Below are 27,037 nucleotides of genomic sequence, written 5' to 3'. Positions count from 1 at the left end.
TTTTTACAGTATGTTCTGCATCTCACCTTGTGAGCTACAGCTGTTAAGTTAACGAAGCTGAGTTCCTACTGTATTTTAAACTTAGCACAAAAAGTAAGAAAATTTGTGTTTGGTAGATTATTTCTCTGTGGTGACAATGCTTTTCGGCAATAAATCTTATACTGTTAGAACCGTTGGTTCGCTTTCAAATGGTGCCCTATTTGTAAGGAACATGCATTTTTAGGATGGGCGGCAGCGCTGAGTATGTGGGTTGCGCCCATGAAAAATATACCAAATCTTCTCTGCCAATGCCAAACAGGTTGTTTTGGTGTTGCTATTGACACTTGTTTTGAGCTTCTGGCGCCCCCAGGTGCTGGCAATCAGGTGCTAGATTGGCAACTTGGGCATGCTTTCTGTGTCAGAGGGACCAACACAACCACGTTGGCTGACTTGCAACAAATGCTGGTTGAAGAATAGGATGCCATCCCACGGCAGTGTGTGACCAGAGGAGGAGGTGTCAGGCTGTTGTGGCTGTGTACGGTTCTTCCACACACTACTGAGGCTCCTGTTTGTGAAATGAATAAGTTGTTAAATTGCCAATATGTCTTGTTTCTTCAAACGTCAATCATCCAATTCACCAAAAACCAAACGAGTAAATGGCAGAATAAGCTGTTTGGCATTGGCAGAAAAGATTTGGCAAATTGTTCATGGGCGCAACCCAAGTAGCACATCTTGTAGTAACGGCTGCTGCAAGAACTGTCATGTGCAAGGGAGAAAACTTACCAAGACTGGCTGCCATCTTAATTCTTGATTAAACAAAACATAAAAATACATTTTTGGAACTAAAATAAGGGTGTAATTTCTCACACCGCTATATTTGTGAGAAATTCTGTGACCCTTGTTTTTATTAGGTAACACCACTAGGATAATAACTATACTGCAAAAAAGATCCAGTGGCATGTGATAGAACTCGAACATCAGAGTACCTCCACTGAAATTACCCTGATCCACATCTGATTTGTAGTAGCTAATAAATCCAATCTTGATCTTATAATTTCACATCGAGACTTCTTACCTATATTTTTTCCATTATCCGTTCAGACATTTTTATTAGGCGCACTCCTCCCCTTTATTTATTCATGAATAAAGACACTGGTGAGTTTGGAAATGTGGAAACAAGGGGGTGGGAAAAGGTCAATGGGTAAACACCCCAATCTTTTTTTTTTTTGGTGTGTGAAAAGTCTCTTACTCTGTGGTTTTTCCATAGCTTTTTGCTTATCCTGGTGCTTGCTCCACAATTCTACCCAAGATGCATTGCAAGCAAGGAGAGAAAGACAGAGAGAGAGTCAGAGAGCTGGTTGAAAAGGCATGTATGGTGGATGAGCATTAAAATCAAAACAAAAAAAACAAAATAAGCATTTGAGAATCTGTCATTGTTTAATGGAGGTGTTTTGTAATGTTTGCCTGTAGCTGTGCTTTAATCTGGACACAATTAAAAATAAGTGTTTTGTTGTCAAGTTGGAACCACTGTGTGAAACAGCTACTAAGGTAACATTACAACACACCCAGAGCTCCCGGCCCAAAGTCCTGGAGAGCCACACAGTGACGTCGGAATGAGCGTTGGCTCTGATCACAGGCCACAGATTTCATCGACTGCATTTGTCTGGCTCTCCAGAGCAACGGTGAGAAAGCGAGGGATGTTTGATTCGGAAAAGAGCTTGGGATGAGGGTTGAGAGGCCGACTAGCCAGCAGGTGAAATGGAGCAGTTGCAGAAGCCGGGATGCAAGTCTCACAGCATACTGTAGAATTGAAGGTGCAACTTCTAACAGGAAGAAAAGGGGTGCGGGCAGGAGAGGCGTCAGGGTGGTTGACTGAAGGGTCCCCTGTATACAGACCCAGAGTAATTCTCGGAAATGGAAGTGCTTAAGAGATTATCAAGTCTTCTAAGTCAGTTGGTTCTTTGGCGACCAATAGATAATTTGTATCTTTTCTGGGACTGTATACTGGGGAGTGTTGCTTCCACCCTCCATGCTGAGAGCAAAAGGGAGCTGCCATTTTCTACAGCACGTCTCGCAGAAACCTGCAGTAAAGGCACAGACGAGCACCGATTTTGACTATCGATGCACATACCTCTGGTTTCCCTCGTCCACTACTGCAGATTTAGGTATTAGAAGACCAAAACAAAGACATGCATTCAAGGTTGCGAAAAGGCTGACCACAGAAGTCCAGAGGGGAGGCAAACGGGGGCACAGATGTTTAAGGAAGGTGAGACAAACACACGCAGTCTGGCACACAGGAAAATATTCCAGACACTTTTTAAGTATTCTTCATATATTTTAACTGGGGCCAAATTCTGAATATAGATTTTCATTTGAAATGAAAAATTGTATTTTGTAAAATCATTACAGAGACAGTGTATAAGATAACAGGAGTAAATCTTCACAACCATTTTTTTTTTTTTTCCCCCCCGTGATTATCACCAGTGTTTCAGGTCAAAGTGTATGGAATATTTAACACCTGTAAGAATCTGTCAGGGAAAAGTGAAGGGATCATACTTTTTAAGGGTTGGAGGAGGGTATTAAGGTGGATGAGCTTGTAGGGGACAGGGATAGGGGATCTCACAATGCACATGCAACCGGTGCTGGAGTGGCGTACACACCAATCGAGGCAATAAAGTTTTCCTCGTTCAGACTTCGGGTATCAAAATGGCGGGCTCCTTTGCCCGTTGTGTGGTGCGGCAGCTGCAGATGAGGAACATTCAGGAGGCCCTGAGGTCTGGCAGTCTCCATACGACCAGAAGGACTCTCTTTACTCCCGGGGCTGCCAGCACTGTCTGTGGGACTTCGCTTGCGTTTTTCTGGGTCTACCAATTGACCAAAATGAAGGGGCCAAAGACAGAGTTCATCAACATTACACAAAAAAAAAAAAAATAATAATAAAAAAAAAAAAATAAAGGGGGAAGATTTAAACTGGGAAAGGATTCCTTCCTTATTAGACAAAGAAGAAAAAACATTGATGAGATCTAAACTACCGTTAATGTTTTAGTGAATCAACGTCTAGCGTGCAGCTTAAAGCTTAATATAAACACAGTGCAAAAACATGGACAAGTGTTAGTAGCACAGGCCAGCTTCTGTTACACATTTCTCAGCACAGCAGGTCTTCAAAGGTTTGAAATAAATCTATCACACAAACCAGCATTAAATTGTTGCATTGTGCTAACCTGCGCAGGGAACGTACCTTTGGTTTGATAATGTGTGCGTGCGATTTCCAGTAAGCTGAAGACACTGGCCATTCCTCCGATGCCTGCATTAGTGTAAGAATGCTCCAGACTGGAAACTGTGCACTTTAAGATGTCCAGCATGCCTTTATATACCTTTCTGCTCACCTCCTAGAAACCAAACACAGCAACGAGGTTAATAATGATTTTAACAAGACAACAATTGTGACATTGGGCAATATATGGTTGCAGCTGTCGCCGTGGTCCTGCTACACGTCCTGCGAAGCCCCGTTACATCCTGCTCTGCCCTGCCTCGTAATGCTGTGCATAAACTAATACTATTTTTAGTCACTGTTCCATTATTTTTTACTGTGACTGTTATTGTCACTCTTCATTTCAACCACAACCGGCCGTCAGACACCAAGAGCCTGAGTCTGTCCGAGGCCACTGCTGTTGCTTGCTCTGGAGGGAACTACTAGAACTGTTGGGTCCTTGGAAATTAGAGTGTGGTCTAGACATACTCTATCTGTAAAGTATCCCGAAATAACGTTTGTTATGAATTGATACAATAAATAAAATTGAATTGAAAAGTGAATATAAAAGAAGAAAAAGTGGGCATGACAGTTTCTTGAATTAAGTTTTTCGTCATAGTCAAAGTGAAGTTTTTGCAGTGAGTTCACTTGACTTTGACCAACAGTGTTGTTAACTTTATTTATCGAGTAATCTATATCGACGACGTTTCACTTCCGGGATTGCCCCGTAGCCGCCAGAAATTTTGCCAGATGTCCCTTATTTTGGCCGGATGTCCTGTCACCTTCTGATTTCTTTGTATTAGCATTGTCAACTCCATTAGATTTATGAGGACTATGGTTAACTGCTCCTCAGATTTCTGCAGGGTAAATGCAGACAGCAATCTGTCCAACCTGGGTTCTCTTTCTTTTTTTAAATGTGTTTATTACATTTTGTCACATAAACACAGAAAAGAAACAACAAAAAGAACAAATCTCCAACAACCTGTTATATGATATACACAGCACAATACACTCAGAGAAAATCGTCTCCCTACTTTAAACTATGACTGTATAACTGGGGAGTAATGGGATCTAAGTATATGTACGTACACCTACATACACATTAACACACTGACATAATGGAAATGCTCAGACCCGTTACAACTGACAGTGATGTAGCAAATACATATCTGAAAAGAAAGAAGAGTAATAAAGAAAATAATATCCAACCTTACGACCTAAAAACATCAGTAAGCCAGTTTTTCCTCATTGTCATCTACCATCCCTTTTAATACAATAGTTGTAAGTCTTTTACCAGCATATTTAAAGAAACGTCCAGATCCTAATGAAATCCTCCACCCTACATTTGAATCTGTATGTTAGATATTCCATTGGCAGTAAGTCAAATATCACTTTGTGCCAACACCCAATTGTAGGTGGTGTATTATTAATCCATCTGAGAAATAGATTTTTGCAAGCAGCAAATGTGAGAATACAGAGGAGCCTTCTTTGAAGAGATCCTTTAATGTGAGGACTGGGCAAGCCAAGAAGCAGAACCTGAGGGTCAGCATTCAGCTGGACATTAAAAATCAAATTCAGTTTACTGACAATTTTATCCCAGTACTACTCAACATGGATACATGTCTACAGTCCCTGACAAAAGTCTTGTCGCTTATCTATTTTGTAGAAACACCTGCTATTAACCTGACTTTTAATTAATCAATTGGTGTAAGAAATAGCTCATATGAAAAGTTTAAAACCCTCCCAAATGATGTTCAATGCACTGAAATAAATAGTTTCACTAAAAAAAGATTTATTAAAACAAGACAGAAAGGTCAAATTTGGCAAGACAAAAGTTTTTTCGCCTATACAGAAATTGAACAAATTACAACAAATACTAACATGTCTGCAAATTAAATAGCGGTGCTGTGAGATTCAAATTAATATCTTGTATGACTTCCATGAGCTTGAAGGATGCATCCATGCGGTTTTGGCAAGGATTCATACAATTGTATTGATGAAGTCATCAGGAATACAGTGCCTTGCGAAAGTTTTCGGCCCCCTTGAACTTTTAACCTTTGACACATTTCAGGCTTCAAACATAAAGAATACATTTTTATTTTTGTGAAGAATCACCAACAAGTGGGACACAATTGTGGAGTGGAATGAAATCTATTGGATATTTTACATTTTTTTAGCAAAATAAAAAACTGAAAAGTGGTGCGTGCAAAATTATTCGGCCCCTTTACTTTCAGTGCAGCAACTCACTCTAGAAGTTCAGCGAGGATCTCTGAATGATCCAATTTTGTCCTAAATGACTGATGGGATAAATAGAATCCACCTGTGTGTGATCAAGTCTCTGTATAAATGCACCTGCTCTGTGATAGTCTCAGGGTTCTGTTGAAAGCGTAGAGAGCTTCATGAAGCCCAAGGAGCACACCAGGCAGGTCCGTAATATGTTGTGGAGAAGTTTAAAGCCGGATTTGGATACAAAAAGATTTCCCAAGTTTTTAAACATCCAAGGAGCACTGTGCAAGCGATCATTTTGAAATGGAAGGAGTTATCAGACCACTGCAAATCTACCAAGACCTGGCCGTCCCTGTAAACTTTCAGCTCAGACAAGGAGAAGATGATCAGAGATGCAGCAAAGAGGCCCATGATCACTCTGGATGAACTGCAGAAAAACTACAGCTGAGGTGGGAGAGTCTGTCCATAGGACAACAATCAGTCGTACACTGCACAAATCGGCCTTCATGGAAGAGTGGCAAGAAGAAAGCCATTTCTCAAAGATATCCATAAAAAGTCTTGTCTAAAGTTTGCCCCAAGCCACCTGGGAGACACACCAAACATGTGGAAGAAGGTGCTCTGGTCAGATGAAACCAAAATCAAACTTTTTGGCCACAATGCAAAACGATATGTTTGGCGTAAAAGTAACACAGCTCACCACCCTCAACACACCCTCCCCACTGTCAAACATGGTGGTGGCAGCATCATGGTTTGGGCCTGCTTTCTTCAGCAGGGACAGGGTAGATGGTAAAATGAGGGGAAGATGGATGCAGCCAAATACAGGACCATTCTGGATGAAAACTGTTGGAGTCTGCAAAAAGACCTGAAACTGGGACGGAGATTATCTTCCAACAAGACAATGATCCCAACATACAGCAAAATCTACAAAGGAAGGTTCACAAATAAACGTATCCAGGTGTTAGAATGGCAAGGTCAAAGTCCAGACTGAATCCAATCGAGAATCTGTGGAAAAGAACTGAAAATGCTGTCACAAACGCTATCCATCAACCTTATGAGCTCGAGCTGTTGTGCAAGGAAGAATGGGCAGAATTTCAGTCTCCGATGTGCAAGACTGATAGAGGACATTACCCCAAGCGACTTGCAGCTGTAATCGCAGCAAAAGGTGGCTCTACAAATTATTAATGCAAGGGGGCCAAATAATTTTGCACGCACCACTTTTCAGTTTTAATTGGTAAAAAAAGTTTAAAAATATCCCAATAGATTTGGTTCCACTTCACATTTGTGTCCCACTTGTGGTGATCTTCACAAAAAATAAAAAATGATATCTTTATGTTTGAAGCCTGAAATGTGTCAAAAGGTTGAAAAGTTCAAGGGGGCCGAATACTTCGCAAGGCACTGTAGCTAGAAAAAGCAGTCTTGCATGCCTCCCAGAGTCATCAATATTCTTTGGTTTGGTCTTCCATGCTTCCTCTTTCATCCTACCCACATATGCTGCAATGATGTTTATGTCTGGTGACGGGCCGGCCAATCCTGGAGCATCTTGATCTTCTTCGCCTTGAGGAACTTTTAAGTGGAGATGGAAGTATGCGATGGAGCACCATCTGCTGGAGAATTTGGCCTCTTTTATGGTTGGGAATATAAGAGGTAGCTAAGATTTCTTGGTATTTGAGACTATTGATGTTGCCTTCCACCCTGCAGATCTCTCGCACACCCAATACTGGATGTAACCCCAGACCATGATTTTTCCGCCACCAAACTTCACTGTTTTCTGGGTGAATCTTGGATTCATGCGGGCTCCAGTAGGTCTCCTGCAATATTTGCGGCAACTGTGGTGTAATTCAACAGAAGATTCATCTGAAAAATCCACTTTCTTCCACTTCTCCAGCGTCCATCCTTTTAGCAGGCTGTGGGCCTTGGCAAACGCCACACGGTTTGTCAATTGTCTTTTGTTTAGTGCTGGCTTCTGGGCACTGATTCGACCATGGAGGCCATTTTGAGACAGAATCCGACAAACTGTTCTGGTTGACACAGGGACTTCAGGGGACCAGGTCTGGTGGAGCTCTGCTGCAGTGGAAAATGGGCTGGCCTTGGATTTTCGAGCCAACAAACGGTCCTCTCGAGCAGTTGTCTTGCGGGGTCTGCCTGACCTGGGCTTGTCAAAAACATCTCCAGTGTCTTCAAATGTTTTTTAATCCTCTGTACTTGACGCTGAGACACATTGAAGGTGTCTGCCACATCAGCAGTGGATCTGGTCATCAGCCTCTTGATAATCAAAACTTTAGTCTCAGGGTGAATCTTAGGCATGTTTGCAGATGTCTAGTTGCAGTTGACGTGAAGGTCTAGTGTACTGGGGTTGTTTTTATACACACCTGAGACCTAATTGATCCATTATTAGTCACAGGTGAAGCTCATATGACAAGGCGACAACACTTATTTCCATGCAAAAATTGACTCAATGGGCTTTACCAAGCTGTGAGTATTAGAATACTTTTTGACAGTTTCTTTTTGCACTGAAACATTATTACAAAAGCTGTTGGGATTAAAATGAGCCATTTCTTGTAAATAAATCTTGATTAGAAATATATTTCAGCGGCACTTCAGGTGAATTTGTACACAAGCGACAAGACTTTTGTCAGGGACTGTTCATACAATGCCTATAGCTTCCCACCTCTACCTGACATTTGGAACACTTTTCAGACAATGCAATATTCTAAATTGAGTCTCTCTGTTTCTGTAAAATATGGAAATCTCTCGAGCTAACCGCCATATTTCCAACCATGTTGATTCAGCTATTGTGAGATTGAGATCAGCATTCCATTTGCAACAAAGATATTCTAAGTTTATATTGCTAGCAGAGTTGAGCTCAGCATACCCCCGACCGAGAACTGCTTTCTTGCCTCTACCAAGAAGTAAACATTTGATCGGTGAAGCCTAAAAGTCAAAGTCATATCTGTCTTGGTTCTGGATGAAGCTGCGATTTTGCAGATACCTGAAGAAGTGGTTTCTCGGGAGGCCACATTTCGACCCTGAACGACCCTCTAACTTCCTTACTGCTCGCCAAGCTTGCATACTAATTGTAATTAAAATGTTATTGCACTCCACACTCTTAGTTTTCCTTGAGTCCAAGGCAAATAAAAGACTTGAGAGGCCATTACCTGCATTAACAGATTCCAGATCTAGCCACAATGAATCTGGGTCACCATTAATCCACTCAGTTATGTATTGAAGCTGTGCAGCCAGCTGATAGAGCCTAACATTTGGAACGGCTAAGCCTCCCTGATCCAGAGACATATGTAACTTAGCCATTTTTAGTTGTGGTTTCTTTCTGTTCCACATATTTGAGCGGATCCAGCCATTTACCCTTCTGTCTTATTATTAAACAAAACAGGGACAGGGAAAAGGATAAAATTGTAAAATATTAATTTTGAGTAAGGCAATTCTACCCATCATTGAAAGTAGAAGAGAGATCCATCTGTCCAAGTCGTCACATATATGCTTTAAGAGAAGTTCAAAGTTGGCCTCTAAAGATGGGGTGATGGAAATTCCAAGATAAGTAAAGGCTGTGGGTGACCATTTAAACGAACAAGAGATGGGCCAAAAAGAGCTGCCTAGCGGCATGACTTCCAACTTAGAAACACTGCTGGGAAAAATCAGCAAACGCAGCAGACGCACATTGGCTGATGCCGATACACGTAAAATTGCAAATATCGGCCCGATATATTGGCTGGCCAATAAATCTGTGTGTGTGTGTGTGTGTGTGTGTGTGTGTGTGTAACACACACACACCACACACACACACACACACACACACACACACACACACCACACACACACACACATACACTGTATATGATGTCTGTTTAACAGGTTTGAGATGTCTTGTAATCCCATATGGGTTTGCAAAGTGTTTGGCATGATGATAAAATAAAATAAAACTACGTAACTAACAAACTAAAGCCCTGATATGACTAATTCAAAAAAAAAAAAAAAAACTTTAGCGGAGAAAAACTAATATCAAACAACCGTACTTCTACAAAAGAAATTAAAATTCCAACAATAATTACAGCCGACTACAGTGGTCCAATTGTATCATTCTGACTTTTGTTCCTCTGGTTTTGTTGTTAATATCATTAATGATATACTGTTAATATCATGCATTGGGCCAACAGTGGGAAGGGCAAAAACACCACTCTCACCACATCACGTATGATCTCCTGTCTGGCGTCTTCCTCTGACTGGATGGCTCGGTTCAGCTTACTCAGCACAAACACACGAAGCTGCTCGTTCTCCAACAGGCGGCGCACCTTTTTCATGTTGAGCCATCCGACTCCCTGACCTTCCAGAACACTCTGCACCACTTCCTTCAAGAACTGCTGGTTCTCACTGTCATATTCAACAGATGTAGCATCATACAATTAAATATATGTTTCGACAATATGCTCTTATCTAGTTGCAAGGCAGAAATTGTGCATTTGAAAGAATTAATTACCTTGTGTTGTTGACTCGGCCCTGAGGAGAGGGCGATTCTCTCTTCACTGTTGGACTGTGCTTGATTACTGAAGACTTCTGGTCTACAAGTGCTCGTGGTGCACGAGCGCCTGGAACAAGTACAGAAACAATGAGGTTTCTCAACATCACAGAACAAGAAAGCCAAAATAACAAAACAAAAACTGTAAACTACTAGGTCACCAGACAGTAAAGCACTCAGGAGTGGACTGGACACACACAAAGGCATTTGCTCACCAGGAACTGTAAGTCAGGAAAGGAAACGACTTCCAAAATATTTTTTTTAGGCTACCACATCGAATAGAAAAGAAAGCGGTCTACATCACTGTGTGTGGAGGACAACCACACCTGGAATCTACTGAAGGTTATCTACTTCTGATCAGACAAAAACAAATTACTAGAGCTGCTAGAGTCTATTATTACAACAAGAGTGGTGAAGGACAAATCAAACAGGGACATGGCACACACAAACAAACACACACACACACTAAATGACTATGGTGTGGTGGTGGCATCACACATTAGCAGCATAAAGATGTGAGGTCAGATGGAGGATAGTGTGTAAAGCACCTACATCATTATGATCATGCATGAAAGAAAATAAAGAGTGGATGGCGAGGAAAATGAGTTACACCACAACGTCACAAGGGGACTCATTTTAATACAGCGCTGCAATGCTGTGGGATGCTCGGCATCTGCGTATTCCCCATTTGTGGGGGTTGGGTCAATCATTTTAGCATTATATTATAGTATATTCATTAAAGAGGCTCAAAACATTTAGGCAAATCTATCTTATTCAACTGACTCAAACAAATGCATTTGAGACTTGACCCAGCCTCAGTCCAAACCACTGCAGCATTTAAAGAAGCTGCTCATTAATGAGTGTCACATCTGGTTGTTGAGGTCTCTGTTTTTATACCTCAGAGACAGACGTAAAAAGCTCACACTGCTATTAATAACCTCAAAGATGTTACACATTCTGGCATCTTACGACAAAATTTCCTTGATGTCAATGTTTTCATTCTACTTAAAGCTGGGCAGACAATGTGCATTTTTATTAATCATGTAGAGGTTATGTTAACTCACACAGATTCTCTCTCTCTCTCTCGCTACCCAGCATAACGTAAAAACTTGAAAGACCCTCTCTAGAAACTGTCCCTTCTGGGCTACTGTAGAAACACAGCGGTGCAACCCGCCGGACTCCATGAACGAGGACCCGCTACCTATATAGATTTGTATAATAGATATGTACAAGGATTCTAAGATAACAATTCTTAGTTTCAAGTGATTATACACAATTTTTTTTAAATAAAATTAAAAATATTCCATTTCTGCCACCTAAATCCTACACACTGCTCCTTAAAGTTGAGTCAATCCAGATTATTGGAGTGTGGTAATCCCAAACTCTACTGCCCTACACTGTGACGAGTGCATTTAGTGAGAGTGTTCTGAGCTAAAGACGGACCAAAATACAAAGACAAACAAGAGAATTTCTTCATTTTGTTACGTGCTTATTGTGTTTCTAAGGCATGAAAGGATGGGGGAGGAGCAGAGGGCAGAAAGCTTTCTGATCTGACATCTGTCATTACAGGCTGGTTTATTGTCAGTTTCATGTGACAGCAGGGATCTATTGTTTATTATTGTTGCTGGAGTGTCATGGTGACAAAAAAAAAGAGGTTTTATGCCCAATACCAGTACTTCAATTGCACAAGCAGACTTTTTCCTGCGTCTTTTTTGTTTGAAAACCAATGAAGCATAGCTGTTTGAGACTAAATCATAAAGTGATACAATAGCAGCAGCACATGAAATCCAAAGGCATTTTAGGAGAAAGATAAACATCACTGCAGGAAGAGGGTTATGGCTTTTGTACCATTAGGTGGCCAGACATATCTGAGGCTAAATGAAAAGGTTTGTTAATAACAAACAGTAGTAGCTCCTCTGGAGCCTCTGCTGAAGGCTTTCATCAATATATTTTTATTGATGCTAAAAGAGCCCAGCGGTTTATTAATGGACGATACTTTGAGGCTGCAGCTTTTTTCTTTAATGGTCCTTGCCCCTGGGGATCAAATTGTTTGATGACCTTAGTAAAAATGGAGAGACAGTGCGACAGTCACCCAAGTGTCTGACTCACATTGACAACTGACTCACATTATACACATTCACAGTCAGAAATAGGATTGATAAAATACTTCAAAAGAAATATCTATCAATTATAAAAGGTAGATTTGGGGAACATTACTGTACATGACCAGACTTTTTCATCTTTTCATCCCATCCCCTTCATGACACCAAATACCGGTCTGGATGGTCCACCCATATTTAAGGTCTCTTCTGGGGTAAAACCTACACATTTCTGTTATCAAGTAACGTCACCTCTGCACACATTCTAAAGAGCATAATGACACAGCTAAAACATGTTTGCTCAACTTGATGGATAGGAAACCATTTACACTGAAACACAAACTAATTGGCCTGCATGTACAAAGTAAGAAAAACCTGAAAAGTCGTTAGGCGGACAGCCTCAGTAAATATACATTTTTCTACTGACTAAGATTTTGTGATGGGGTTGTCAGCATTCATTATAAAACAATAGCCTTGCTGCAGATGGCCAGATGTATAAAAATAAATAAATAAATAAATAATAAAATACTGGTGTGCTGCCAAGGACTGGAGAACTCTTTGTTCAGTTTGTGTTTAGGAAGGGTTTTTGATATGAATAGCTACGCAGTGACTAGTTTAGGATGTCAAAATACTCCATTGGACAATTTAGCCCACGGCTCTGAAACTTTTTAAAGGTTTTATTATTTTACTTTTTTCTTTATACTTTTTACTTTTTACTGGCCTGTTTTTCATGAAACTTAATGGTTGGTTGGGTGTAGCATGGACCAAGAAAGAACCCATTGTATTTTGGAGCAGATTTGAATTACTAATTGTTTATCATAGGTACGGAATCTAAAACAAAAATACAGAAAATCACACTGTATGATTTTTAAATACTTAATTTGCATTTGATTGCATGACATAAGTATTTGGTACATCAGATAACAAAGCTGCTTGCCCATTGTCCTGTAGCCATTCCCAGCCTTGTGAAGGTCTACAATTGTATCCCTGATGTCCTTGCACAGCTCTCTCTGGTCTTGGCCATTGTGGAGAGGTTGGAGTCTGTTTGAGTGTGTGGACAGGTGTCTTTTATACAGGTAACAACTTCAAACAGGTGCAGTTAATACAGGTAATGAGTGGAGAACAGGAGGGCTTCTTGAATAAAAATTAACACGTCTGTGAGAGCCGCAATTCTTACCAGTCGGTAGGTGATCAAATACTTAAGTCATAAAATAAAATGGAAATTAATTATTTAAAAAAATCATACAATGTGATTGTCTGGGTTTTTTGTTCTAGATTCCGTCTCTCACAGTTGAAGTGTACCTATGATAAAAAAATTACAGACTTCTACATGCTTTGTAAGTAGGAAAACCTGAAAAATCTGCAGTGGATCAAATACTAGTTCTCCCCCACTGTAGGTCCTGAGCACTGTAGGTCCTGAGCACTGTAGGTCCTGAGCACTGTAGGTCCTGAGCACTGTAGGTCCTGAGCACTGTAGGTCCTGAGCACTGTAGGTCCTGAGCACTGTAGGTCCTGAGCATGCGTATTTTTGTATGTTTTACTATACAAAAATAATACGGTTCAATCCATTTTTTAAATATTACAAAATTGGTTCAGTACTGACGTAATAATACCAACAACTATCTAAAGCCTCTTGAGATCTGACAAACAGTGACAGCCTGATCCCCCCAACCCCGCCTGGAAACTCCTAGGAAATGCACTAAATGTTGTCAAACATTGTGCCTTATCTATGATGTCTGGAGTGTTCAATCTAAACAACAGTAAAATTGGCACAACCAGAACGCATATCAGGTTATAGTTGTCATGACAAACATCCAGACAACCAGTGTCTTGTCTGAGTATAGTAGGGCTGCAACTGACGATTATTTTCATAGTCGATTAATGTCTTAATCTCTTATTTTCCCGATTAATCGATTAGTTGTTTAGTCTATAAAATGTTAAAAAATGCTGAAAAATGTGGATCAGTGTTTCCCAAATGCCTTAGATAATGTACTCAAAGATGTTTCGTTTACTGTCACAGAGGAGAGAAAAACTAGAACATACTCACATTTAACAAGCTGGAATCAGATAATTTTTACTTTAGTCTTAAAAAAATTTACTCAAACCGACTAATCGATTATCAAAATATTTGTCGATTCATTTAAAAGTTGACAACTAATCGATTAATCGTTGCAGCTCTAGACTATAGTTCACTGATATTGAAATAAGATTTTCACCAGTTAGGTTTAACATTTGCGTATTTTTACTGTAGTCACTGCTCATTGTGAAAAGCACAATTACCGCATGATTGGCCCCAACCCCACTTGTACTCTGTGGGAGTGTATAAAGGACAAGAAAAACAATGAGAAACAATGGATGCTGGTAGATTAGCTAATATTCTATTCTTATACTGTATCTGCAGCGGCCAGATATCTGCTTCATTTGCTTCCCTGTGGTTATTTGTTATATAATGTATTGTTTAACTTTTCCCGTTAATTACTGAGGTTAGATCTAGGTATATTTAAGTAAGTTCTTTGGAACTTTCTTGTGATAAGGCTAGTTCAATAAATAAAGTTAAAACATAGTGTGGAGTGAAACAATAGTTAGTCTGAGGAAGGGGAACAGTCACTATGGATGTCGGTGTGAAAAAACAACACTCAATGCTCCACTGGATCTTTGATGACACACGGTGACTGAAATGAGCATAGACAGAGGGATGCCGGGAGATGTGGTTGACTGGCTTGGAGAAGCATGCAGCTCACTCGATTAAAAGGGCATAACCCACCTTCTCCGCTCCCCGGGCCGGCCTCTGTAATTATCTCCATTAGAGAATTTAGCCCAAATACTGCACACAAAACCCAGAATTAGTGCCGTGAAAAAAATTGGACAGAGAGAGGGACACCGGCCCAGACACAACCAGTCTGAACATCAACCCATAACACAACAGACATGCTCATCGTGGCGCCAAAACAAAGAAGAAGAAAAAAGTAAAAGAGAAAAGGGCAGACAGAACAGAGAAAACAACAATGTGCAATGATGATGGTGTCAACCCAAGTGTTCAATAAGATGATAATGCCACAGTGCCAAGTAGGAGCTGTGTATAGCTCATACTTTGTTGTACTGTACATACATCAGTGGCCTGAACCATGTGACTAATAATGAACAGTCCAGTTCAACAATGAAAATGAAAATGTATGGAGTTATTTCTTTAGAATGTGTGCATGATGTAAGGTACGAATCTTGTTTTGAGCACAAAAACACAAAGATCATGATACACAGTAAAATATTCCATAAAAAATCCTGAGATTGTCAAAGCATCATCAATGTTTTTTTGTTTTTGTTTTTTTAAATAGTGAGTGACCTCAAAAAGGGAAGGAAACACGAAACAATGGAAGCCACCACACAAGCAAGCAAGGATTAAACATATGAGAGTCGGGAGGCATTGGGACATAAACTCATTCACGGAGGACACATCTTTCTGTGAACGTCATTCAAAGACACTGAAACATTAATTAGGTATGCAGAGTTTAAAGGACTGAACATCCTTCATGTAGTGCAGATGCCACACCACTAACAGCTTGCAGTGACAGAAGTAATCTTTTGACTAGAGCCGCAAGGATTAATCAATTAGTTGTCAACTATTAAATTAATCGGCAACTATTTCAATAACCGATTAATCGGTTTGAGTAATTTTTATGAAAAAAAGAAAAACATTCTCTAATTTCAGCTTTTTAAATTGGAAATATGTTCTAGTTTCTTAATTCTTCTATGGCAGTAAACTGAGTCTTTGAGTTGTGGACAAAACACGTCATTTGAGAACATCATTTTGGACTTTGGAAAACACCGATCGACATGTTTCACCATTTTCTGACATTTTTTAGGCCGAACAACTAATCGATTAATCAAGAAACTAATCATCCGATTAATTGGAAATAATCAGTAGTTGCAGCCCTACTTTTGACTATTAATGTGTGCATCTCAGCGCATCAAAAAGACTCCCACCAGTCACACAGAGTGGTATGGCAAAGGAACAGAGGGAAAGGCATAGAGGTACATGAATGACATCAAAGGTGTATCTTCTATCTTAGTCCAATGCTGAGAAACAGGGTGTAAGATAGGTATCTATATGTCACTTCAAGGATAGAGAAATGCCTAGTTAGAGGGCTAATACAAACTATCACACCAGACATAACATACCCGGGCTGTCGGGGTCATCTGAACGACAAAGACAAAACACATCATAATCAAAAGGAACAGTACATTTCTATGGCAGCTATTCCACATGGAGTGGAGCTATTGAGTTAGATTCCCATGCTTCTACCATGCTGGGTTTTTTTTCTCTCGTCAAAGTGAAAATCCAGCCTAAAACAGAATTAAACTTTTTAAAAATTAAAAGAAATTATATATATATATTTTATTAACCGTTTTTTCGAGTGGAATTTTAGTCCCTGAAACACTTTAATTAATAGCTGACTTTAAGCATCAGATGGGATTGTGATTGGATTCATTTTGTTATGTTTAGGTTTTCAGTAATGTGTAACTGCAGTCAAGCTGACATCTGTGAAGTTATTTTGGATTGCTTCCTTTTCCTCTGTTTGCATGGAAAAAAAACCTGGCTTGCCGTGTGTATCTCCTTCCAAACGCTACATGGGCATACATTTATACCTATGTACTACTCAAAAAATGCTTAATCTGAACACATTCTACGCCATCAGGTAATGGTATAGTAGGAAAAAAAGGCTAATAAATGATAAAAAAAATAATAATAAATGGCCAAGAGAAGGATTTGCTCATCAAAACAATAACAAACTGTCCAAGAACATGGCAACAATATGTCTGTTTTTGAGTGGATTTTCCGGTTACGAGAGAAAAACATTGTTTGATACATCCTCAATATTCTCCTATAAAATAGTGCCATATCCATTTGGCAATCCAGTGGGAAGAAAGTCAGGCTGTAAAAACAGATCTGCAAACCTGCTTGCTCCATTTCCTCCTCAATATCAAAATTGAAATATTCTTTTACCCCAAAAAGTAATTTAGAAACAAAAATAGAAACAAAAAGACAGAGAAAGAAAGACAATATGTTAATTAAATAAGAATACTAAAAGATAAACTAAATACATATCAAATGCTTATCTGTGTGTACATTAGTTATGGTTTTTTTTTAGAAGGTGAGCAATGTTGGCCATAAATGTGTCTAGGATTTGTTTAATATTTGAATTGTATGTAAAAGTATATTAAATGAGAGGATTCAAATCATTGTATTTGAGTGCAACCTAAATTAGTTTGATAAAACAGCAATAAGAAATATCCTAATACACAGGTACCTGACTGCTAACATAGAGCCAAAATGACTCTGTCCCTAATGTACCTGTACGTCCTGGACGATGTTATCATAATGTTTCTTATTAGCCTTGAAACCACACTGAATAACTAGGCCAGACAATAAGATGATATAAACATAAATGGCGTGAGTAGTTGAACACCTGTAAAAGTGGTCAAATTAGCGGTGTTTCCCTACCTTTTAGACTGGGGAAAGGCGTTTTCTCCCTCGCTGCCTTGTTAGGAAGAGCAAGATTTGACAGACTGAAACTGGTGCCATGGTTCTTGTAAAGATTGCCTATAATCAGAAATCAGGAATAGAATTTAGATGATCACGCAAAACCAAGGGTATTATAATTACCATTATTCACCCTCCACATCAATTTTGAAGAATCATATGTTTACTCTCATCTAAACAGTGCCTAAGCAGTCTTTGTTAACAAGAGACAACTGTTAAAAATTGTTAAATTAACCAATAGGGGATTTGTAAATGGCCGTATCTACAATGAAAACTCGTCATCATTCAAGAAGACATGACATAGCTGGATTTTCCCCCCAATGAGTGGAGTGGAAACGAGCTCTGAACACTAACATACCACATTTTAAGAACCACTTTAGCAGTCATTTGAATTCATGTTCTCAGCACTTAAAGGGACTCTACGCAGTTTTGGCAATTTCTTTGCTTTCTGTTAGCAGGTTTTTCTATAGAGCTCCCCCTACAGCTTTGGAATAGATATATGGCAGCTCCAATGTTTACTTGCAACTGATTCCTGGCTCAGTCAGTCCTCCGTTTTCTCTTTCACTGTTCCTCCAACAATGCAACCCTTCATGCCGTTTGGTGCTGAGCAGGTAGCATACACTGATTATTTTTTTTAAACTTTTTTTTGTGAAAAAACAGTAGCCAGCAGCAGCCGTAAACAGAACATAAACAAAGCAATAAGAGTGGGGAGTGTGTTGTCGAGAGACAATTGCATGTCAAGGCAACATCATGTTCACTTTCATGTAGGCAACTACACCCACTGTGCACTGGATTTGAATGCATTTGTGATTTTGTGAGGGGGAGTATTCAAGCTTAAGCTGGGTGTTAAGTCTTCAAGAATTGGTGATCTGGGTTTGACAAGTGCTATTGGTTTTGGTGCTTCAATTCAACATCGCCAACAGAAATCAACCCACGTTCCATGTTTTACCAGCTTGACTAAGCTGAAAGGAAAACAAATGAAATTCAAATATTCTTACTGGCAAAGGACATGAGTCCTCCAAATCCATCATTGCTGCTGTTGGAAATGGTGGAGTTTGGCGAGCTGTTGCGGGAGTCTCCCTCCCCATCGGACTCTCCTGGAAGCCTCAGGCTACTGGGACGTAAAGGACGCTGTGCCCTAAATAAAATGACCAATAGACATTACAGTGCATCATAGACACAGAGACCTATACATACAATATGGGAAACTCTCAAGCATTCACACCATAGTACAACATCACACCGCCACAGATTCAAGACCACCATGAATGGAGAGAGTAAGTGGACATGCTGGGTTTTGATAGAGAACATTGCATGGTTGGTCAGAGAGCCCATTTGAATGATGATAATGCATTCATTCAAGTGATGAACAAGTTGAACACACTTGTTGCCATTGAGGTTCTGGTTGAATCGAGGGGTGTATGACTCCACGTGCTCTTCTGCATCAGGGTCATCCTCTGAGGGAAAGCCATACTGAGGCTCAAAGTATGGGTTGTCATACTCTTGCTTTTTGTTGGCTTGGTCAGCCAGGCCAGCGTCAGCTGGAGGTCTGAGGAATGGCTGAGTGCCCAATGCGGGAACAGGGTTCTGTAAAGCAGTCCCTGCTGATGCGTTGAGGTCAGGTGTCTCCCCCTGCTCCTGGAAAAATGAGCAGACAGATTAATAGGAATTATGGACGATTAAATATCCTTAATTTTTCTTAATAGTTTGGCCATATTCACTCAGCTCATGTCAAACGAACGCTGTATCTACAAAAAAAATTAATGAATAAATAAAGCCCTATCCAAATTAGTCATCAAACAGGAGGCATTTAGGGCGTTTTCACACCTGCAGTTTGCAATTCGGTGGTGAACTTGCAACATCGTTGCATTTTTTAGTTTTGGAAAACTTTCACACTGCAGTTTTTCAAACGCACCAATCATTAAAAACAACTGTGATACAGACGAAACATTCGTCTAATTGACAGAATGTCCTAGTGAAACACGCCGACACTTCAGGTCTCAGAAATAATGCAGCAACACCAAATGTATAACGTCTTGGGATTCCTGTTTAAGCGTTTTTAATATTTAAGAAGAAGGTGACGATTATGAGCAGCTGACTGACAGCAAGTGAAGGAGAGGGCGGCCCTGATGACAGGGAGATTATGATGTGTTGTCACACAGAAGACTACCGAGGTAAGGGCCATATTAGATTAGGGTTTGGAGGTTTTCATCCCTTATATCTGAGTCCTTAAACTGTGTGCCAGGTTAAATTCCAGTCTTTTAAATACACTGCTTTTAGTTCACTTCCAGTATTTGGGTCGGATCACGTTCTCACCTAAACTAACCAAACTGTGGTGGACTTGAAAGCGAACCAGAGTTTGGTTGGTTGGTCTGCACCAGAGTTTGAATGAGTTTTTATAACACCCCAAACCATTTGGACTATCTGACAAAACGCTCCAGGGTTTGGTTAAAACAGACCAAACAGCTCAGGTGTGAAAGCAACCTGAGCGTTTTCCAACTGTAGTTTGTTTGCTTGGTCACAATCAGTTGGTGAGTTAGTAAACTTACAGCAATTTGCCCTCGGTTGGTTTGATTTGGTTTCACACTTGGAAAAATCCAAGCACACCAAATTGGGTTATTTCAAATCAGGCAAGAACGTCCGGCCCTCTTATTGGTCGGATATGTCTGGGGGCGGGAGCAAGAAAGTAAATACAGGAAGAAGGTCCTGTGTTCTGGTCTAGTGGTCAAACCAGCGCATTTAATAAAAATGATCAGACATAGTTTTGCAAGAGATGTTACTACGTCGGCTCTGGTCACCAAGACGATGCCGGCGTTTGTCTCCAATTTCAGCTGGTTTGACCACATAGACACGAGTGACAGACAGCAAGCTTGGCCGCAGTCTATTTCTGTGATAGAAACACTGCAAGCTGCTACAGTTTGCCGCTCTGCTGCATCGCAGATTGCTAAACACACCTGACTACAGGAGACATTAGCTCAGACTGGCAGAGTACGTACAGTGTAGTTGGTGCTGTTTGAGTACAGATCACATTCTCACCACAAACGAACCGCTCCAGAGTTTGACTGAAAGAGTACCGAGACCACCTCTTCAAGCAGGTCTTAGTACGCTTGTTTGGTCCGCTTTTGGTGCACATCAGAGTTAGAATGCCACGTTCTCGCCTGCCCAAACAAACCGCACCACCAAAGCATTCAAACTTTTGTTCGATTCAACCCAACTAAAATCTGTCGGTGTGAAAACGCTCTTAGTCTCTACGAAAGTAAAGATAAGGAAAAATACAGTTTCCTAAAATGAATTTAAGCTTTACACTAATTGGACAGATCACACACTTGGTTGACTCCCTGGATGACCGTGCTGGGACTTGAGCTTGCAGTTGTGCTAGAGCTTGAACGAAGAGGTTGTCCATCCGAGGGTTCGGCAGGTCCGTCCCCATTCGGTGGACCTTCAGAGCCCAGATTTTCCGTGAAGTCATGGAACTCTTGAAACTCAACCTCACTAGCGTCTCCCAGTGCAGCATGGGTAGGCGGGTCCAAGCCTAAGACACCAAGATCAAATATTAAAAAGGAGGAAATGGTATGAATATGGTCAGTGCGTAACTTTGTATGTATGTATGTATGTATGTATGTATGTATGTATGTATGTATGTATGTATGTATGTATATGTATCAAACAAAAACTTACTTGGTGTGTCTCCCTGGATATCACCTTGGATCATCTCACTCACAAGATCTCCAAGTGAGGAATAGGATGAGCTGGAGTCATCGCATGCCTCGCTGTCACTGCCACTGCAACCGATAAAATGTATTACTATGAGCTGCCTGAAACTAGCTATGAAGTGATAAAATACACTTAACCAAACATGTTTAATTGTTATCCTGAAAAGGAACTTGCGCTTTCTTACCTGTCTGTGGGGTCAGAGTCATTGCCCTCATCCTCCAAGGGACCAGCCATAGCTTCTACCAGCTGGGAGCTTCCATCATACACTCGGTAGACCACTGGCTGTAGCTGGTGAGCATACCACTTGGGCTTGTCTCCGATTAAGGAGGGGTCAAACACATCTGAAAAAGAGGTGTGCAGAGTAAATTGTTCATAAAACTCACTTTAATGCACATTAAAAAGATACAGACTACCATCATCTCAAATGAGCCTTACTGTTGTGTATCCTCTGAAAGGCGAGGTTGGTAGGATTGAGAGCCCATTCTCCATAAAACTCCACTGCCTGGGTGTGAGAAAGTTTATCTGCAAAGCAAGAGCGTCGTGGCCGAGATGCCAGAAAAGAAGTACACTGAAAAGCCACGACAGGCCGGGGGAAGAGGCGCAAGGTGCGAGTGTGCATCTGGAACCCCTGGAGAACATTTGGGGAGTTGAAGAACCGTACCATGGCGACCCTATAAAAGAAGTTAGTTTAGCATAAAATTTCAGTCCAAACTATTTATAAAAACACCTGTTGAATAAGCTGAACATAGCCTCGCAGAAAGATAAACTTGCAGGAATGCAGCGTCTTCTCCCGTAATGCAAGTTCATGCACCAGACCGGTGTGTTTTACACAGCCATACAGAGTTTGTTATGCCAACAGCAAGTTGTTATGAACAATCTAAACACCAATGCTAATTGTATGCAACGGTTGAGCCTAATTAGATATTAGTTATCTTAAAATGTGTTGAATTCTTGTAGATGTTGAAGCTGAGACCAACTAGCTTCTTCTCTCCTCCAGCAGCACCACTCCAGCCTTGTGTCTATTCACATCAGCAACAGAGGGAGCAGCAGAAGATGAACGACACCACAGGACTGTTAGTCCAAGGTCTTAAGCATTAATTAGTTCTTGAGTATGCAGTTATTCTACTCGTTTTTGTAGCCTATACATGCTTGACAATAAGAGGCGTCGTCTGGCTGTAATAAGTCTACAAATAAAAAAAATAAAAAGATCTATAGTGTAGTATACAATACCTTCATGTATTGTTTTTCTTCTAAAAGATGAAGGGCCTCTAAATATTGGGCTTTTTCCAAAAATCAACTTGTCAATCTAAATATACATATTTATTATGTTCTTTGCATTACTGGCTATCATCCCTGAAATTCCATATCAATATATCTTTAAATATAATTCTTCAGTCATTTTTTCCCCTTTTCAGTGTTCCTCACACCTCAAACAAACAGAGAGAAACATGGCAAAGAGACCATGGAAAGAGACATTCACGGCTTGCCTGGTGGCTACATCCACAGAATCAACGTCATTGCCGTAAATTAGAGGGTTGAACTCCGTTGAGGACGGCGAGGCTTTATCTCGTCCAGGAGGGAGCAGGGGCATCTCGTGACCTTCCTGGAACTTCTCCAGGTTCAGGATGGGTTGGGTGTTCAAACTCATGCTGGCCAAGGCCTAGAACAGGTGACAGTGACACAAGTTAGAAACAAGGTAGTGGAGCTGAAGACAAAAACAAAGCGCTGTGTTGGACCACTCCCACTATTGGCATCAACATTTAGTTCAGAAAATAACTTTTTGCGTCACTCAATGGGACATTTTTGCCCTCTCTAAGGAGGGAAAACAATTAGGGTAAAGGGGTTGACTGCTAGAATGGAGACTTAAACATGGGAAATAAAATGACCCAATAATATGAATCGAAACAGTAATCCCTCTTACTACCAAGCATTTCTGCTGCCCAGTAGAGTGCTTAAGTGAGGTAAGAGATGATGAACTATTGGGTTACAACCCTCGTTTTACCCAATTTTACTGGTGTCACAATTTGGCTTTACTCTTCTTACATACAGCATCTGGGGGATCAGTTTTGTGCATGTTGATGCCTGTGGTGGGCGTGTCATTTTGGAGAGGAAGGGCACGAGGGAAGTAAGTCACTACGCATGGTTTGCTTTAAGGGAACTGCTGCAGACTCAAATGTCAATGTTTAGCTTAGCATAATGGAACATTTAGTTGCTGGGTCTGGATGAATGTTAACTTTGTCAAAGTGATTGGCTTCATCATATCTTGTTTTGGTTACAATAACACTCACTGATGCCAAGATAGATGCACGCACATTCAGTCATGCTCAAGCCAGAGCTAAGCAGTGTATCAAAAAACTGGTCCGCAACATTCTGTGACACTGTTATGCATTTTAGTCAAGTCTTGGAAGAGTAGGAGACAAGTAGTAGTGACAAGCAAAATAATGTGAGAGAGAAGATATCCGTGCAGGGGCATTACACATTCCACAGGAGGAGAAATGAGTAACCTTATTTTCAGAGGAGAAGATCTGCTTTTGGGTGATCACGGTCAACCTAACCAGACACTAGGAAGGGGATAAGAGAGATGCGAGGAGAATCACATGAAGGCCTGGGATGATAACTTTGTGACTGACACTGGAACAGCACATGGCGAAAGGGGCACAACCATGGCCCTTTCCCTTTTCTTTTCTTTGTCTCCTTTCGACAGTACTTCCCAATTTGTCTGCTTTTTGCTGACAGCGATTAAGTATATTTTGGTGCCAACCAAATGAATCTAAATCTAGCTTAATGAAAAAAATGCTAATGTTATTTTTGATTTGTCTGTGCAAAGAAAGAGATGCCTTGCTGCTTTATCGTTTCCAAGTCTACAATTTACTATAGAAAGGAGAAAAGAAAAAGATACATTTGTGTTTGTTTTGAGAAAGTGATGGACGGCCAGTAGAGCAAGAGAGTGAGTGAAGTGAAGAGAGAGACATTTTGAGAAAGAGGAAAATGAGGAAAGAATAGATGCTCAACATGAACGACCGTGAGACACAAAAACAAGCACAAATGTGACCAGACTTCTTCTACAGAATCCAGCCACTAAAACACACATGATGGCCATCCATGGTGACCAACTGGGACGAACCAGTGGTTACGATGGAGTGGTGATGAGAGATACAAAAACAGCAGATCTTTTCAGAAGCATTGATAAAACACTGGCACAATAAAGCCTGTGTAGCAAAATAAAAGCCTTAATAGTAACGTCTAACTGCTCAGAAAAAAATGTTGGGTGAGCTGAAATAATACAACCACCACTTTTGCAAAAGAAAAAAAATGGGTCGCTAGTTAGGACCAATTTTTTTGGGGTTATTCAGTGTTAAGTATTTTCAGTGACTCTCACATTAACGGCATTCTGCTTTGGTATCACATTCTTCAGATAATCAGTTAAACTATCTCCAGTGGCATTTTCTCCATTCACATTCATATCAATACTGCTTGTTTCCAAGTATACAACTGCTAAACTAAGGCTTCGCACACTCCCAACACCAGCCTCTCAGTCACACATCCGTACACAAGGGAGAGAGCTGCTCATAACACACACTGCTAACGAACCGGCTCTGATTCAAGGCACACAAAAAAATATGTGTATGCAAGGATTTTAACTAACACACAGTTTGAACAGAATATATGAGGAAAGTTCATTGATGGTTTTATTCACTGAAGCTACAAAATGAAAAGTTACATACTGCATAAAACAGCTTCAGGGTATGGATTGACTTTGTAGCTTTTCATTAAGAGTGTTAAACTAGTCCATGTGTCATGATGATTTTGGTATGTTGGTCTCGTTCATAGAAAACTGGAAAACCATCAAGGATTTCATTCATTGTTGCCATTTGGTCTACTATGGTAGAGACATGTGTTCCTTTAAATCATTCAAATAAAGATAACTGGTAAACTGCAATTAACTCCTTACCCATTTTGCAGAAGACTTCACTGTGGAAAAACAATGATGCATTGCAATGTGATCAACAGCCAATGATGGCTAAAATCTTACACATGGCTTTCTTGGCCAATAAGCACACTGAGTGATCATATCAGTAGTTTCCCTGTTTGCTAAGAAGGCACTTTGTGTGATTGATGTTGCACGTTGCTTGGACGTAAGAAAAGTGAGGCGTTCTCATGAATCAGAACCAGGTTCTGATGTTGTGTTAGATAATTGGGTTAGAGGGGCAAGTTAGTCACTACCAGCATTACTAAAGGTTTTGCTTAGAAAGCAGGGTCCTAGAATCAGATTTTACCTCCACGAGCTAGAGCATGCAAAGAAAACAGGAAAAAAAGAAAAACATTTGTTGATATTAGTGCATTACAAAACCCATTTCAAATGCTCTCACACTCGTTGACAATACATACAACCATGTTGAAGAAGGAAGCCCCTACTCTTCACACTGCTGAAAGAGAAGTTTTACATTTATACAAGAATGCAATCAGCTAATGGGAGCAAACATGAATGGTCGGCTCCAGACAAGCACTGGGGTTGATGTGGTTTCATATAGGTACCGTATGTGCCAGTGGTAGACACACTGATTTTGGGCTAAGCCCTGGCTGCCCCAGTGCATCAGAATCAGAAAATATTAGACTACTAAAATGTAAGGAAAAATCACCCAAAATCTCAGGCAGTACCTGTTTTAGATGTTTCTTAAGCTCGCCTGCTTCAGGCTCTGGAAGCGGTGGTAGAATCTCTGCATTGGTGGGCGCTATAACCTGAGGACACAAGAAACAAAAATCTAAAATTAGATAAGAGATTCATCGGTCAGCCAAATGCGGAAATCATCCTGAAAACAGAAAAAAATAGATCAGAGGGCGGAGCAGAACACCACGTTGATGATGTACTGACCTTGCTACTGTCAAGGTCCACAAGCCAAAGATCGTCTGGCATTTTGAAACCAGCTTTGTAGAGAAAGAAGCTGGCTGGTACACCTATAATGTAGGGAGTGGGGGCAAGAAGGAGCTGTGGGGGGAAAACACACCAATCAGTCATAATTTGATGTTACCAAAACAGACACCATTTGCAATTAAGAACTGCATGAAATCACCCACTTAAAAATATGATCAGAACAAACGGTACAATTTTTTACCTGTTCAGCAGAGGCCATGCATGTTGGCAGTAAGGGGATGACAGGGAACATGTACTCCAGAGGGTAGATCATGGCCACAAAGGCCATGACACTCATAGACAAAGCATTGTAATCTCTGGACTGAAGAATGACCTGAGAAAAAAGCAAAACCAAGAAACTGTTGGTGGTTGGTCACTGTCCTGTTATGTTCATACTATCCCATCTAAATAGACACAATCACCTAGTTGACTTCTTCCTCTGGTGCTCTATCACACAATTATAAGTCTCATCCATCCATATTTTCTTTTTTTGTCTGTAAAGCTATAAGCACCCTGATTTTGCCTTGGAATCATTACAGCATTATTAAAAACTGAGCTTTTACAAAAAATTCATTTGGCAGCACAAATTTCTTGAAAAGAAATCACTCTGAAAGCTTCCAGCCTGCACTTAGTTCCGCCAGACTGAATATAATGATGTATCATCTTCAAAAAAGGAACATGGATAAATACAAGATGGCAGAATTTTACACAGGCAGAGAAAATTGCAGTGGATCGAGTCTTCGTTCAATCTGTATTTTAGCTGAATTTCTACACAAACAAAATTATAAAA

The 27,037-nt window shown here is 40.4% G+C and overlaps 1 protein-coding gene and 2 long non-coding RNA genes across 37 annotated transcripts in view; 2 read left to right on the top strand and 1 right to left on the bottom strand.

The window, feature by feature from the left end:
• The window catches only part of madd (MAP-kinase activating death domain), a 62,172-nt gene that overhangs the window by 20,396 nt on the left and 14,739 nt on the right, over positions 1-27,037 (bottom strand). For 11 of the 35 annotated variants that reach the window (XM_032519349.1, XM_032519365.1, XM_032519378.1 and 8 more), the window contains exons 5-23: positions 26,450-26,581; positions 26,209-26,322; positions 25,995-26,075; positions 23,840-23,896; positions 22,823-22,995; positions 21,771-22,006; positions 21,520-21,676; positions 21,300-21,403; positions 20,948-21,153; positions 19,006-19,259; positions 18,620-18,759; positions 17,583-17,681; positions 17,036-17,077; positions 14,847-14,906; positions 9,945-10,053; positions 9,652-9,838; positions 3,218-3,368; positions 2,640-2,843; positions 1,229-1,279 (exon numbers count right to left, since the gene is read on the bottom strand). In XM_032519349.1, coding sequence (XP_032375240.1) covers positions 1,229-1,279; positions 2,640-2,843; positions 3,218-3,368; positions 9,652-9,838; positions 9,945-10,053; positions 14,847-14,906; positions 17,036-17,077; positions 17,583-17,681; positions 18,620-18,759; positions 19,006-19,259; positions 20,948-21,153; positions 21,300-21,403; positions 21,520-21,676; positions 21,771-22,006; positions 22,823-22,995; positions 23,840-23,896; positions 25,995-26,075; positions 26,209-26,322; positions 26,450-26,581 — 2,557 coding nt within the window. Of the gene's footprint in view, positions 1-1,228; positions 1,280-2,639; positions 2,844-3,217; positions 3,369-9,651; positions 9,839-9,944; positions 10,054-14,846; positions 14,907-16,258; positions 16,277-17,035; positions 17,078-17,582; positions 17,682-18,619; positions 18,760-19,005; positions 19,260-20,947; positions 21,154-21,299; positions 21,404-21,519; positions 21,677-21,770; positions 22,007-22,822; positions 22,996-23,839; positions 23,897-25,612; positions 25,622-25,994; positions 26,076-26,208; positions 26,323-26,449; positions 26,582-27,037 lie in introns of all 35 variants that reach the window. The other 24 variants (XM_032519479.1, XM_032519588.1, XM_032519619.1 and 21 more) reach the window with 10 other exon arrangements.
• On the top strand, positions 401-24,416 carry LOC116691790 (uncharacterized). Its single transcript, XR_004332550.1, has 3 exons — positions 401-477; positions 11,870-11,873; positions 24,404-24,416. It is a non-coding gene; the product is annotated as an uncharacterized LOC116691790 (long non-coding RNA).
• On the top strand, positions 14,441-14,712 carry LOC116691794 (uncharacterized). Its single transcript, XR_004332551.1, has 2 exons — positions 14,441-14,552; positions 14,588-14,712. It is a non-coding gene; the product is annotated as an uncharacterized LOC116691794 (long non-coding RNA).

The sequence above is a fragment of the Etheostoma spectabile genome, chromosome 1, assembly GCF_008692095.1.
Source record: "Etheostoma spectabile isolate EspeVRDwgs_2016 chromosome 1, UIUC_Espe_1.0, whole genome shotgun sequence".
Lineage (NCBI taxonomy): Eukaryota > Metazoa > Chordata > Actinopteri > Perciformes > Percidae > Etheostoma > Etheostoma spectabile.
The sequence above is the reverse complement of the archived record's forward strand: the minus strand, read 5'-3'. Positions and strand labels throughout refer to the sequence as shown.